The sequence below is a fragment of the Lissotriton vulgaris genome, chromosome 5, assembly GCF_964263255.1.
Source record: "Lissotriton vulgaris chromosome 5, aLisVul1.2, whole genome shotgun sequence".
Taxonomy (NCBI): domain Eukaryota; kingdom Metazoa; phylum Chordata; class Amphibia; order Caudata; family Salamandridae; genus Lissotriton; species Lissotriton vulgaris.
In genome coordinates, this window is record NC_141693.1 from 1,600,406,083 (window position 1) to 1,600,421,455 (window position 15,373).

Sequence of the window (15,373 nt, forward strand, 5' to 3'; positions counted from 1 at the left end):
TTTAAAAATCGTTATTTACCACCCGATACTATTGGGTGGTAAATAATGAATTCCTGTGTACATGCACATCTGTGCATGTACCCCTAAGGGCATGTATGTGTGTCACATGGCACACAAGCCAGAAACAGGGGTGCAACAGGGTGTCAAAGTGACACCCTGTCCCCCTTGGCAATTCCGTATTTTTACCGAATCGGTAATTACCGAATCGGTATTTGCCATTGATTCCTATTGGCTTCAAGGCCCATAGGAATCAATGGCAAATACCCATTCGGTAATTACCGATTCGGTAAATACCGAATCCTACCGATTCGGTATTTGTTACCGAATAATTACCTACATCAGATTTACAGATTCATGAATACTGAATCGGTAAAATTCGGTATTTATGAATCGGTAAATCTGATTTACCTACATCTAGCCCAAATCTGCTCTACCCAGTGCATGGGGATGCAGGTGATTTTTATCCAAAGACTTGCTGACAGGGCTGCGTCTTTTCTCCGTTTTTAGCATAGCACGGAAGTGAGGAGTGTTTTCTGACAAGTGTACAGGTTGTATCATATTGTATTTTATATCCAAGACAGTTTTGTATTAGGTGATATGTACTTTGTCTATGGCACAGGTTTGTACTAGATGAAATTTTTTATTTATCTGGTGCACAGGGCATAAAAGGGTGTATTGCTTCAATGCTTTCCGCGCATGGTTTGCTCTAATTGACTCCCCAGGACCTCTGTAACAATGGTAGGAGCTGCACCACCTGCTTCTGGCTATGTGATACCCAACAACAGATCACAACACACCAAGAACTTTATATCATCTATTTAAAAAAATGTTTATTTACCACAGGAACAGACAACAAAAACACAGATTCCCACATACAAGAGAAAAATAGAAAGGAAAATAAAATATTCCCCCATCCCACCGTTCATGCTCCAGTGCCTTCTGTCATCTGTGTCTGTTATTATATAAATACATCAACTTTATTACTTTATAAATATTTATATACCATATACTATATTCATTAATCACAGCTAGAAAAGAAATGGCCTAGTGTAGCATGCCCAAAACAGAGTTGTAATAAGGTATCATGGAAAGTGCTGGACGGTGTCGAGAGGATGGAGAGTTTTAATCTCGACAGTTACGGGGAAAAGTCACAAGAGGATTTTAACCATAAGAACTTTGCCTGATGAGAAAAATCCAACTGAACTACAAGCGAGACATGCTTGTCCAGCCAATCTTGCACTGAATACGCAATAGAGTGTCCAGCCAGTGAGACCTCAAATGGTGACCACTCATAGCCTTCAATCAACCAGATCTGAAGCAAGGGAAGAGATGTTTAGACAATCACTGACCATTAGGCTAAAATGCATTGAAGAATTTATATTCCAAGTGTTGACCGTGAAAGGTATTCAGCCACCGATTATCAACAGGTCCACTCAATAAAAGCTCACTAAAGTTATTCAACCAATCGCTAACTTCAACAATGCACACTATTTGGCGTGTGTTTTCACAGTGAATCGTTCAGAACCTTTGCATATATAAGGTTCTGTCGTATAGATAGGTGCCATAGATCATCAGACTCAAGGCTATGTAAGAAGGTGAGACAGCCACAGACCTGCCCAGAAATGGCCACAGACTGGTCCATTGCAATGTGGAGGAGGCAAGGTATAAAAGTCCTTCAGTCCATACAGGGGTAAAGGGCCTCCCATATACTGTAGGAATAGGTGAGATGCACTGTGTATCGCTTTGGACTAGTCTGCAGCCACTGCCCGTACTTTGGAGAAGTTTAGTTCAACATACTTGTCTCAAGGTAGGTCCTTGTCCTCTCTACTGCACGGCAGACCTTTTCTGGAACTGTACTGAGCTACTGCTAGGATCTGGAGTCATTCCACAGTACTTCGACAGGGTCTTAGGCACACTGGATGGAAGCACTGATAGATTGTCCCATCATTCATTGCATAGAGGCAATGTAGTGAACTCACACTTTTTATACAATGGATTTCTCCTTTTTCACAATTTTTTTAAAAAAAAGATGCACACAAGATTGGGTCTTTCACAGCTGTCACGCCTAGGAGTTCTCTGACCGTATGAGTAAAATCTCCCACAGGGCACAGTAGGAGCAGATGCCATGACAACTATAGCGGACTAGAAAGCTCATCTCTCTTTTGGTGAATTACTGTGACAACATTACCCACAGTGTATTGGTACTTGCCTGGTCACTCATGATCTGGTGTGAAAACGATTTGCCTACAGTTCAATTCTTTGGGTCCATATTTCTTATGGTGCATTGCCTTAACAATATTACACACCATGCCCAGTGAGACCCAGATGCAGGAAGTGATAAAAAGAAAAAGTGACAAATGGTATAAACTATAGCATTACTTCCTGTCTAGGAGTATGCAACATAGTGATGGGTACCGACAGGAATGACCATCAATGCAGATATTGATTTCTTTGAATTGCTGCACCGCCATGTAAGTCAAGAACATTTCCTATAACTTTCAAAAATCTGAGGCAGTAACCAGATCTCTGAAACTAGTGCAATTGCATTCTTGGGTCCTTCAATTTTCTATTTTTTAGCTAGATGTTTAGGTCACAATGGCGTCTGCCCCTGCAATTTGCAATGCAGTCAAGAACTCACAAAAAAAAGGCATTGGTAACAGCCAATGGAGCAAAACACCAGGTGTTCCAAGACTCAGTAGGTCCAAAAGTGTATTTTTAGGGATGCGGTGGTGATAATACTGAATATAATCTTCACGCCACTGGTAGAGTCTCTTTCACAGCCACTGTGGGTGCTCATGCATCACGCACCATGACTTCAGTTGACCCATGGATCTGACTGAGCTCTGAGCTGTCGAAGCTGGCCATCAGCCGCCGCGGTCCAGGTCTTGTGGGGGTGAACTTCTCAATGATAGATGACGCCCTCAAAGGCCCAATATTCCTAAGGGAGTGGGAAAATATAAACATATGTCAAGAACAAAAGAGGTTGTGCAAAGAGACAAGTGGGAAGAAATACATTGACGTGATAAGGAGATAAAGCAAGGAAAAAGGCAGATTAAATGGACTTTTTAGGATAGATAGAGCAAATATAGTTTGGAAACTGAATTAGACAAATAAACATTGCATTACCGGGAGCCCAGAGACACAAGAATACATTAAAATAGCCAACTGGAGAGGAGACTAAAGAAAGATGGACAATAGGGAGTGAAATTTAAAATGGTCAACCGAGGAGGAGAATAAAGAGAGATGGGTATTGAGGAACGAGATTAAAGATCGCCAACAGAAGATGAGAATAATGACAGATGTCCAACAGAGGAGAAGGAGAAAAAAGAAAGATGGCCTTCCATTAGGAAGAAATATGGCCAACATAAGACGAAATAAAAAGATGGCCAAAGGTCGAAAATTAGGAAGAAAATTGGTCAAGATAGTACGAAAAAAATATATGGCTAAGAGAAGATGAAAAAAAAGACAGATGGTCAACAGAAGAGGAAAATAAAGAAGATGGCCATCAGGAATGAGAAAGAAGATGGCCAACAGAGGATGAGAATTAAAAAAAATGGCCATCACAAGATGAATAAAAAGACAGATGGGCAACATAGAAGAAGAAAAAAGAAAGGTGGCCAACAAGGAAGGAGAAGAAAGCTGACTAGCGGAGGATGAGAAGAAAGATGGCTGAAGAGAAATGACCATAAAGACAGCTGCTCAAAGCAGAACGATAAAAAAAAAGATGGTCATAAAATAAGAACATGAAAAAAGAATTGCAAAATAAGGAAAGAATAAATACAGACGTCATGGGAAGCAACAACTGACAACGATATCAGCAGATACAAATAAAGGTAGGAGGCTAATTGGAGAAAGATTTGCCCTGGGAGAAGAGAATGAACAAGAATGATCAACATCAAAGACAGTCGAGAAAGATTCAGCGAGAAAAGACAGAGTAATGTTTTTGATGGTACCTTCATAATAATTATAAAGATTACATTAATGATAGCACTTTTTTCTTAAGCACGTCACCCAGTCTAAATTTAAACTCATTTCGTTACTCTTAGTTTATTGTCCTTTTAAAGATGAAAGACTGTGTTGAACCTGCTGTGAATTGAACCCCTGACCTGTAGAAGAGATGCAAATATAAGCACTTTGGGTTATCTTTCTGCTGCTCCCACAGTGGTGGCGGAACTATCTAGAAAAGAACCGGAACCTACGATCGTTCTACCAAGACATTGGGAGAGCAGAAAAATACCAAGGAGAAGAGAAAGGGGTGAAGAAGAAGAGAGGTCTAGGGATGCAGAATGAGGAGAGGCAAAGCATAAAGGATAGACTGGCGTGGATACATACCCGACACTAACCACCTTCGGCCTTTGTAGGCCAGGACCTTCCACGTGGAATTCGCAGTTGTGTAGTTGTTTATTCAGAGGGTTAGTAAAGGTGATTTCTGCAATAATCTGCCTTCCAACTAGAGCTTCACCTGTTACCTGCGAGTGGACACAAAAATGTACTTTGAGAGATCTAGGAACACAACAGATAAAAAGAACATTGCAGCTGAAAAGGCTACTCCTAGATGAAGAGGCTTCCATGGTAATCCTTCATAAAATACTCATTATGCTGAAGGCTCCATGATACTAAACTGGGAGAGCATAACCCTACTACAGGAAGATATTTGTATTCAACCAGAATAAGCAAACCTCATTCAATATTGAAGCTATTCTCCAGCGGGAGAAATCAAGCCATATAGACCCTCTTTAGAAGTAAATCTGAATTAGCAAGCAATAAAATCAAGTTCCTGGTCGGAATAAGGAATAACATGACAAATATGTTTTATCAAACTCCAAGTCCCCACGTTCTTCCTTGTTCAGACCTCTTTGATGTGTACGTAGAAGTGAAAGGGTCATAACATGGTCGAAACCGTGTTAGTCAACGTGGTTCCGGGACAGACCCTGCTACTGAATAATCCTATCTAACACGGAATCCGACTCTACACTCGAGGACCTCTACTATAGAAGAAAATAATCTTAGGCCGGAAAACCCTTGCTTATGGAGTCCTCCCCCTACTGCTTGACGAACCTTACACTACACTTGAGACATCCTCCTATTCAAGGACGGGAGATGTGATTTAACAACTAAACTGTCTACTAACCTGGGAACCTGAGCTCAAATGCTGACTCTGACACTTGACTGAAAATCATGTGATTCTCGGTAAATCACATAACCGGTCTATAAATTGTAACTATGTGAACTGCAATTGTAAATATCTTTAATATAATAATTGTGTAATTCAAGGTTTTACATCCCCACGTACACATCTTGTATCACCTTCCAACGCATCGCACAATGTACAGCGGTATACTGCCCCCAAGCTAGATCTGTGCTACCTAAATTCCAATGCATACATACACGCTACACGGGGCCATATTGCTCAATAAGCCTCACCGTACTAGAGAGTGCTGGAGGACTCTCCCATTAAATGGAAGAAACAATATGACTAGATGAACTTCAATCACACTTGGGACACCCTAACGCTTAATGAACGTCACACTAGAGCAGAAAGCTGCCACTACTGGAGAACTTTCATCTTTCATGACAGCATCCCTACCTTTCCCTGGAAATACTACAAATTGGTGACTCGTGACTACTTGAGCAACAAATCCCAACACTGAAAGCATCGTATTGACTTGAGAGAGGTACTTAGGCTCCATGTTCATTCAGGTTAGTGCTTTTACTCTTACCCACATTGCTCCATCAATGGGACTCCACCATGCCTACGGGGATTCTCCTTGACACTCAGGACATTCAAGCAATACTGTGCCTGCCCAAGAGGATCCCCTTCCCTTGTCTCTCCGTTGTTGGCTCTTACCGTGATGGTGAGGTCGGGAGTGCGGATACGGAAGCTTTGCTGCTTGGCAATGGTCTGTCCAGTCTCCTTCACTTGCCCAGAAGCGGTCAGCATCATGGCGCCCTGATCCACCAGCTGACTTTGGTACTCGGTGTGGCGTAGAAGCATTCCCACAGGCCTGGCTGGAATGAGAGTAGAGGCCTTGTGAGAAGCATGCTTAGGTTCTTCCTATAGAGTTACCCCAAAAGTCCACACTCCCTCATAAGTGACCTGCAGTTCATCCTCGCCTTGAAGTGCCTCCTAAAGGCCTCCGTCGCCTCACGTCTACAGCCCTGTCCAGTTTGATGGTAAATGTACACTCTCCCGTACTCTGTGGCCCACTTTTTCTCTTGAACTACCTATACACTCCCAATCTCATCACCAAAATATGTTGTAAATAAAAGATGTCCAGTTCCAGGGTAGATTAGATACATTGGTTTATTAAGTAAGATAGTATGAAGAGCCCCACCAGGAGCAGCCTTCCTGCTGCTCAGCCCATCCTCCAACCGACTGCCTCACTCACCCAACATTCCACTGCATCATCACACACCAACATCTCACACCACAGTCACACTGGCTGGGCAGCAGGTATAACAACTACCTCTGGAATTACTCCAACAGCCCAACCCTTACACCAAAGTGATCCATATTTTGGAGTGGACAATACTGACTACCTGGCTTTGCCTCAATGATAACTCAGACAGGCCAGCCTTTGGCACTTGAGTGAGCTGCACAGCCCACCCTCATTCTGCTCTTGACTGACCTGCAGAGCCCACCTCCACTAGTGAGTAAATAAAAATGCACGCCCTGATTCTCGGGTGACCTGTACAGCGCCTGCTTGCTCTGGAGAAATCCAAATGGCAGATCCTTCTTCTTGAGTAACTCTTAGAGCTCACCCTCATTTGAGTATCCAGTATTGCTCATCTTAACCTTTGAGTAACCTGTAGAGCCCACCCCATAATCTCATGTAACCTGTAAATCTCACCATCACTCTTAAGCAACCTGTAGACCCCGCCCCGCTTATGAATAAGCTGTTGAGTCCACCCCACTCTTGAATAAATCATAGATCCCACCCTGACTGTCGAGAGGCTTGTAGAGCCCACCTCCACTCTTGAGTAGCCAAATGGCAGACTCGCACTCGAGTAATTCTTGATGTTCCCCTCACTTGAGAAACCAGTATGCTCAGTCCAACTCTTGAATAATAATTAGAGTCTCCCCTCAAACTGAAGTAACCTGTAAAGTCTTCTCTGACTCTTAAAAAACCTGTAGGGCCCACACTCACTCTTGAGGAAATCATAAAACCCGCCCTGACTGTCGGGTAACCTGTAGAACCACCACCTGTAGAGCAATTCTTGCTCTTGAGAAACCTGTAAAGTCCACTCTCACTCTCAAGTATCCTGTAGAGCCAATCGCTCTCAAGTAACTTGTAGAGCCCATCACTCTCAAGTAACCTGTAGAGCCCATCGCTCTCAAGTCACCTCGAGAGCCCACCCTCGCTCTTGAGAAACCGGTACAGTCCACTCTCACTCTCAAGTAATCTGTAGAGCCCATTGCTCTCAAGTAACCTGTAGAGCCCACTCTCACTCTTGCATCGCTCTCAAGTAACCTGTAGAGCCCATCGCTCTCAAGTAACTTCAAGAGCCCACCCTCACTCTTGCATCGCTCTCAAGTAACCTGTAGAGCCCATCGCTCTCAAGTAACCTCAAGAGCCCAACCTTACTCTTGAGAAACCCGTAAAGTCCACTCTCACTCTCAAGTAACCTGTAGAGCCCATCGCTCTCAAGTAACCTGTGGAGTCCACCATCCCTCTCAAGCAACCGTTACAGCCCATCCTCACTCTCAAGTAACCTGTGGAGCCCACTATTGCTCTCAAGTAACCGTTAGAGCCCATCCTCACTTTTGAACCGCCCATAAAGCCGATCATCACACTCGAGTAACCCATAGAGACCACCCTTAATCTTAGTAACCCACACAGCACACAGTCACTCTTGAGTAACCCCTAGAGCCCACTCTCACTCTCGAGTAATCTGTTGAGCTCTGTGACTCTTAAAGCCTGTATTTACCCCGACACTGACATATGATGGCTCTTACCTTCTCCAGGCCCTAGGGTCACATCTTGCGTCACCTCTTTAAAGGCCGCCCGACACACCCCAGTGTAGTACATGGCTGCTACGCGGAGGCACAGCGCCACATTGCGCTGCGAGTTGCTACAGTTCTTCAAGATGACTCGTACGTTCATGTCGTTGCCCATCACCACGCCGTCCTGCGCCTCGATGGTCACCTCTATGTCCTGACCCGCATTCACTTCTGCGCCGGGCGCCTCTCGTCGGTCTCTAGGCTCTGGGGCCCCCGGTTCTGGGGCCTCAACAACAGGAGGTTTGATGCCACTGTACTGGAGGGCTGTCATCACCGCTCTCCTCTCTTCTGCTGAGCCTGAGCACAGGTCAAAGGGCCAGAGTTAGTATTAAGATACCTATACATGTGATGTGGGTTGCCGTTCCCTCTTTCCTATTTGTGTGGTCATACAAGTGTATTAGGGGCTACTCGCTACTTGGTGCTGATACAAGAATGTCTTGGGGTCCTGTTAACTTTTCTGTGCTCACACAGGTGTGTTATGTCTTTAAATTCTCAAAAGTGAGTGAATAAATTAACTCTCGTAGGTGAGCTTGCACAATGTACTTTGCGCTGTGCTTTCATTCAGAGTTCTGGTAGAGGGTTCTTTTGTGATGTGTTTGTAGGTGGGTTTTGTGGCGACCTACTCTTTGGAGCATTGGTACAAGGAGCATTCCTTCCCTTCAGAGAATTTGCCTGGGTATATTTTGGGTTCTTTTCCCTTTGAGGCTTTTTTACATGACGTGCTGACACAGCATGTTTTGTTATGCTATTCCCTGTCAAATACTCTGTAAAGTTTGTTTTGATGTCTCTTTCCTTTAGGAGGCCGCTGCAAGTGTGGTTTCGAGTAACGTTTTGTTGAGGGCATACATACTACTGTGTTGTGGGGGTCTCCTTCCCTCCAAAGTCCTCATGCAGTTGAGCCCCAGAGGACATTTTTGGGGGCGGAGAGTAGATGTTGGAGGGTAGAGAAGAAAGGTGTGAGAAGAAATTAGAGAGAATCCAAGGTCATGGATACATTTGAACGTGACTCAAATGTATATAAAAGTAATTATTTGATACTGGGGTAACCTGTAAAATTGGTAGAGAGGAATGGAAGAATGAGCAAATTGGAGGAGGTTGAGAAGAGTAAGGAGTGGAGATCTGAGAATTTGGAATGAAATGAGAGTAGGGACAGAGGCCAAGAAGATTGAAAAGTTAGAATCATCAGAGCAGATCTTCAGGTATATGTTGTGGTTTCCTTTGTTTAGGGTTCTTTCCATACGTGTTTCGGGTCTCCCGCACTCCTCATGCTTGGAGTTCTCATACAAGTGTGTGTGGGGGGGGTTCAGAGTTTGGGATATTGGTACAAGTGTGATTGTGGGAGCTTTCCTTTTAAAGGAACTCTTATAGTATTGCTTTCAGGTCTTGTTCTTCTAGAGTGTTGCTGCAGTTGTGCTTTGGGGTTCCAAAACTAGGGAATGCTTGTATAGGTGTGTTAAGTTGGTCTACATGTATGTTTGGGGTTCATTACCTTTGAGTGCTTGTAGATGGATGCCTTGGAGTCCATTTACTGTTGGGCTGCTCATACAGGAGCATTTGGAGTGTTTTGATCTTGGGGTACTCATGCAGGTATGTAGTCAAGTTCTCTTACCTTCAGGGTGCTTGTACAGGTGTGTGATGTCCTCCCGTGCGTTGGATCCCACAGCCTTGGTACTGATTCGATGTCCCACGGCCCTCTCTTCAACAAACACCTTCTTAAACGTGCCATCTGCCTGCCTTTGGTAATACACCTTGTCACTATTGACCTGTAGGAGAAGTTAGAGCTGTAACAACCAAGGCCACAAAGGGACATAGCACAACCATGCAGTGGCCTGAGTGATGGCACCAAAGCCACTCTGCTTCAGAGTGAATCAGAGAGATTGGGGGAAATCCAACAGCATTTGGAAAGATGGTCTCAAAACTCCTCACCCTCAAGGCCCATGGATAATTCAGCAAAAGGAATAGCCCGCACAAAGGCCTAGGAATCTCACTGAACCCACTTCCCTTCGAGAACCAGGGCTAATCAAGGAGACTAAGCATTGCCCCTACTTGGAATGTGTCTCATCAAAGTGTTCAGATGCCAGACATCGCTATATTTCACACCCCGCTTAGTGGGACAGGCTGACCCTGCCACAGTGTGATATTAAGTTCTAGGAGAACGGACAGAGAGTGGCCAACAGAGTAAACCTACTAGATGAGATAGCAGATCTCTCAGATGTGGGAAAGACAGACACCAACACCTTCCCCCAGAGTGGGGACTCATCAAACACAGACAGAGGCAGAAATGGAGGGAAGGTCTGGTGATCTAACCTCAGCAAAGATAAACGGTGCATCGTACTTCACGTAGACCAAGCCGTTCTTGATGGCCGGGAGGGGGCAGGGTCCGCAGCGGAACATACCTGGAAGAGGAAGAACAGAGGAGAAAAAAGACTCATCAGCATCGGTCTGTGCACTGTGCCATGCTCTCCTGATTGTCTAAAGCTGTCAGACCTCCATCATTCACTGACTGGAGAGAGACTAAACTCTACACAGTTCATAGCAGCCATTTCCCACCAAGAAACTAACGACCGCCTTTTTTTTCACCCCTCGCCCATTTCCCTTCTATCCACTTCGCAGAGATGTTCTCCTTTCAAGATCCTCCTTGGATTCAGTGCTCGCGCGGCCACCCAGGTCCCATGCAGAGCCTCACCTACATACAGCCTCCTCAGCAGAAGAGACAGTGTCTATGTTATGACCTGTAAAGGCTAGTTTTGGATGAGGGGCAAACGGTTGCTCTTGCATTACTTGATCTTAGCGCGGCCTTCGACACCATCTCACACAACAGACTACTCGCTAGGCTGAGTGATGATGGTGTCGGAGGGAAAGCGCTTGACTGGATCGCGTCCTACTTGAGCAACCGGACGTTTCAGATCTCGTCCTCGCAAGCTCAGTCAGACACCTTTCTGTCTCCACATGGCGTGCCTCAGGGCTCAATCTTGGGCCCGCTGTTTTTTAATCTGTATCTCCGCCCACTCGCCGATCTAGCTGAGCGAGTTGGCCTAGAACTTATGTCTTATGCGGATGATTCGCAGATTATTTTTTCTCTCACCAACTCTAAGCCTTCATCTCCCTCTGCGTTGAAAACAGGCCTTCAGGAAGTCTTCAGCTGGATGTCAACTAATCAGCTGAAGCTTAACGGGGAGAAGACAGAGATTCTTCTCCTAGGGAAAAAGAGAGATTTATGGCAGGATACCCATTGGCCGCCCTCCCTGGGTGCTTTCCCCTGCCCGGCCACTCAAGTCAGAAACTTAGGGGTATGCATTGATGACTCTTTATCAATGAAACAGCAGGTAAACAAAGTAGCGGGTACGTGCTTCACCATCCTGAAATGGTTACGGAAGATCATCTGGATGCTGCCTATGGATACCCAGAAGACCGTAGTCAATGCACTGATTACATCCAGGCTTGACTACGGTAACATCTTATACCTGGGCTCCAATTTAGCTGTGATTAGGCGGCTCCAACTGGTTCAAAATTCCGCCGCCAGGCTGCTATGTAAGATCCCTAGGACAGCTAGGATATCAAAGCACCTAAAGGACCTGCACTGGCTTAGGGTTGAGAACCGGGTCCGGTTCAAAGCATTGACCTACATGTTTAGGATCAAGGCAGGGACCGCACCAAAGTACCTGCAGAATCTGGTTAGGCCCTACGTTCCTGAACGAAACCTCCGCTCTTCAAATGGAGCCAACTTTGTGGTTCCTAGATTTAAACTGGCCCGTATGGGGGGAAAGTCTTTCTCCCATCTGGGACCAGTTCTTTGGAACTCTTTGCCTTTAGCCCTGCGTAAGGAGGTAAATCTCGCCAGTTTTAAGAAAGGTGTAAAAACCTGGCTCTTTGATAAATAATTGCAGGCTTCTAATAGGTTGTTTTTCTGCGCTTTCGGTGTTTCTCAGCTCTCACATCTTTTGCGCCGGGAAACCCTTTGTGGGTATCTGCGCGCATTATAAGTGCAAAAAATAAATAAAATAAATAAATAAAAGAAGAGCGTCTTCTATTTTCAGGAAGTGCATAGTATATTCACACACCCGCAGAGCCGCTTATGTAACGAAGAGATACCCATGGAGCGGGCATTTGAACATGAGGCACAGGAGTCTTTCAGTTTCCATGAGGTACACAGATCCCAAATGGCTATCAGAACCATCTGCTGCAGAGCTAGAAATACAAGTAGCCCTGGCAAAAATGCTGAAACCAGTTCCATTCCCTTCATCTCCTTGTGCTGTCTCCCTTTCCATCCATCCATTCTCTTTCTCTCTCTTCTCCCTCTCTGATCCCTTTCTCTCGTTCATGCGCAGATGGGACGTTAGGATCGCCTTCCCACCCTAGAGCCCAGGATTGCCGCCTTGGCCGCTGACTGGGTAGGAAATGATGGCTGTCAGTGTTTTGCAGAGTAGAACAGTGGGGGAGAGGGGTGTAGAGCCCAGTAGGGATCGCTTCAGGACCCAGCCTTGCGAGTAATGTCAAATCGGTGAGGTAATCACGCAAAGACAGGTAGGCCCGAGCCCGATGCGCTAATGCACTAGAGGGAGTGGGGAAGACGCAGTTGTTAATGTTAGACTGCTGATTGGGCATTTATAGTTCCTGCAGCTGAACTGAAGGATGAAGTCTGTTGACTCAGCTTGCTTCCAAATAAAGTCACCCTTCCACAGAGCCAAAATGTGAGTGTTGTCATCACCCCCCAACTTACCGCTGCTCGTCTCCTGCGGCGTGGCATCCACGGCCTGCCACCCACCATACCCCGAGGGCAGATCAGGGCGCGCCATCCAGCAGTCATTCCAGACGTGGTAATTCCTGCAGGTAACGAGAGAGAAGGAAACATTATAGGGGGACATTCAGTTGGGAGTGTGTTTACTGTCAGGATTGAGCGCTACCTTCTGGGGTTACTTATTCAATAAAGTCATTTCCCATGCACCTGTCTATGTTCCATACAGTCAGTGACCACATACCACCTCCACTTGGGCCAGTTACTGACTCCCAGATGCCTTGGTGAATGAATGACCATTCGATGCAACTCTTGCGCGGTGCCTTACCAGACACGTTCAGTGCATCCACACACCCTGCCCATTCAGGCCACCACTGATTCCACACTCACGTCAGTCATGCCTCCCCTTCCCCCTCCCCAGTGTCAGTGCCAGCAGCCCTCAGGCTCACTCACCACACGGAGTCTGTGTTCTTGTCTTCCAGTGGCTGCATGTTTTCGTCAAAGTAGACGTCGAGGCACAGGTTGGCGTCAGTGTCGTGGGCAGAGGCGAAGTTAGTGATACTGCGGGTTGGGATGCCGAAGCACCTGAGGACTGTGGAGGGAGAGACACACACCGGATGACACCTCAGGAGAAACAAACCATTCTAGTGCTCCACACCCCTCTCTCAAATTTGACGATGCAGTGTGCTCAACAAAATTCAATTCAATTCAAAGAATCTTTATTCGGTGATTAAAAAACACCATAAAAGCACACACATATGTACATAGATAAAAAAGTCATTAAACATTGTTCAAGATCCTTATACACAAAGTTAATAAAAATAGAAATACAGACAGGCAAATCCAACAATGTTAAAATAGAAAATCAAAAGACATTTCATTCCTCTCCCCTTGTTAACCTTAAACGGACCGCTACCTTAATAAAATTCATTATACAACACAGGGTTAGAGGGTCCGAGGCTTTTTGTAAAAAAACGAGTGCCTCCCTGGCATGTTCCTGTTGGGCTTTTTTTAAAACATTTACAAGAAATCTGCGCCTGGGCATAGAAAAAAAGGGACAGAGCAAAACAAAGTGAAGGGAGTCCTGCGGAGGCCTGTTGTCGCAGCCGCAGGGTCCCTTCTGCTCAATTGATGTGGTGAAACCTGCTGGTGAAGCCAACATAAATGGAAGTAAATTCAGTCTGAAACGGCACATCAGGTATCTGTCCTGTGCGTTGTGCATAAGGTACAGATAAGGCTCCATACCCTCCACACTCTTCACCAGGTTATGGGCCCTCACTGTCTTTTTTACTCCTTCAGCCTCAGCTCTACACTGGCCTTTCCGCTCTAGGAAAGTTTCCCCTACTTGTTTCTTATGCTGGGCTAAAATTGTTGCAGGGTTCGTGAAAAGGTTTCCAAAACCTAGTTCCTCTAGGGTGTTCTTTACGTATTTGAGCCAGGGAATGCGCATACATTTAGCCCTCTCCAAGCAGTCCGATAGAATTTCTCTGCTGAGAGACGCATCAGGATTAACCCAGATTTTTAACCAGGCCACAATTGGCCTAAGTTTTACCAGGTCATCCAAGTATGGCCTCCCTAACTCCCTGTGTGCTACAATTCCAGCAGTGCTAGGTGGTGCCCTCAGGATAGATTTCAAATATTTATTTTCTTCCTGTTGGATTCTAGTGGTGTTCATGAAGCCCCATACTTCTGCCCCATAGATTACTTTGGAGCATGATACGGAGCTATACAAATTCATCACCTGTTCCGGGCTCCATCTGCCTAGCCTCCTACCATAGCTAGCTATTGCCCCGTTGGAGGCAATCATTTTGCTACAACGTTCCTCCACCAGGGAGTTAAACTGCAAGGCGCCGTCAAAAGTTACTCCGAGGTAAGAAAACGTTTTAACCTCCTCTAAAATATGGCTGCCTATTGTATAAGTAAATTTAGAGGAAGTTCTTTTACCGGCCAGGAGCACATACGATTTACCCAAGTTAACAGAAAGGTCTAAGGCGCCCATGAACTTAACTAAGCCATCAATCAGGATTTGTAAGCTCCGGGGTGTACGTGCAATCAGGACCGCGTCATCTGCGTAAAGCAGAATAGGAATATGACGCGACCCCACCCTTGGGGAATCTGCCTTTAAGCCCAACAGAAACTGCTCCAAATTATTGATATAAAGGGAAAACAAAAAAGGGGCAAGAATGCAGCCTTGTCGGACTCCACTCATACAGGGAAAGGAGTCGGACAGTCCCCCCTCCCTATTAAATCGGACCTTGGCCGTGGTGTCACTGTGCAATTCCCTTAATATGGTAACTAAACCACTCTCGATCCCCATACTTGACATAATTTACCACAGTTTCTCTCTATTGACGTGGTCGAATGCTGCTGCCAAATCCATGAATCCCATGTAAATCGGTTCATCGCTGGCCATAGTATATTTGGCAGTCAGCATATACAGGTTCAGGCATTGGTCACTAGTGGACCTCCCTGTCCTAAAACCATATTGAGTGTCCGAGAAGGTGTTATTTTCTTCGGTCCACTCGGACAGTCTATTTAGTATTGCCCTACCCAAAAGTTTGGCCGATACGTCAATCAGGGAGATAGGCCGATAGCACTTGGGATCGTCCCTATTGCCCTTCTTGAAAATCGGCACA

General features: G+C 45.5%; 1 protein-coding gene across 2 annotated transcripts in view; it reads right to left on the bottom strand.

Annotated features, from left to right (window-relative positions):
- Positions 1 to 804: 804 nt before the first annotated feature.
- The window catches only part of TGM1 (transglutaminase 1), a 71,554-nt gene continuing 56,985 nt past the window's right edge, over positions 805 to 15,373 (bottom strand). The window contains exons 8-15 of one of the 2 annotated variants that reach the window (XM_086923738.1): positions 13,191 to 13,329; positions 12,723 to 12,826; positions 10,310 to 10,398; positions 9,612 to 9,765; positions 7,958 to 8,299; positions 5,849 to 6,009; positions 4,333 to 4,469; positions 805 to 2,938 (exon numbers count right to left, since the gene is read on the bottom strand). In XM_086923738.1, the coding sequence (XP_086779864.1) occupies positions 2,794 to 2,938; positions 4,333 to 4,469; positions 5,849 to 6,009; positions 7,958 to 8,299; positions 9,612 to 9,765; positions 10,310 to 10,398; positions 12,723 to 12,826; positions 13,191 to 13,329 (1,271 nt within the window). In that variant the 3' untranslated portion in view covers positions 805 to 2,793. Of the gene's footprint in view, positions 2,939 to 4,332; positions 4,470 to 5,848; positions 6,010 to 6,283; positions 7,264 to 7,317; positions 8,300 to 9,611; positions 9,766 to 10,309; positions 10,399 to 12,722; positions 12,827 to 13,190; positions 13,330 to 15,373 lie in introns of those variants that run through there. The other variant, XR_015296046.1, reaches the window with a different exon arrangement.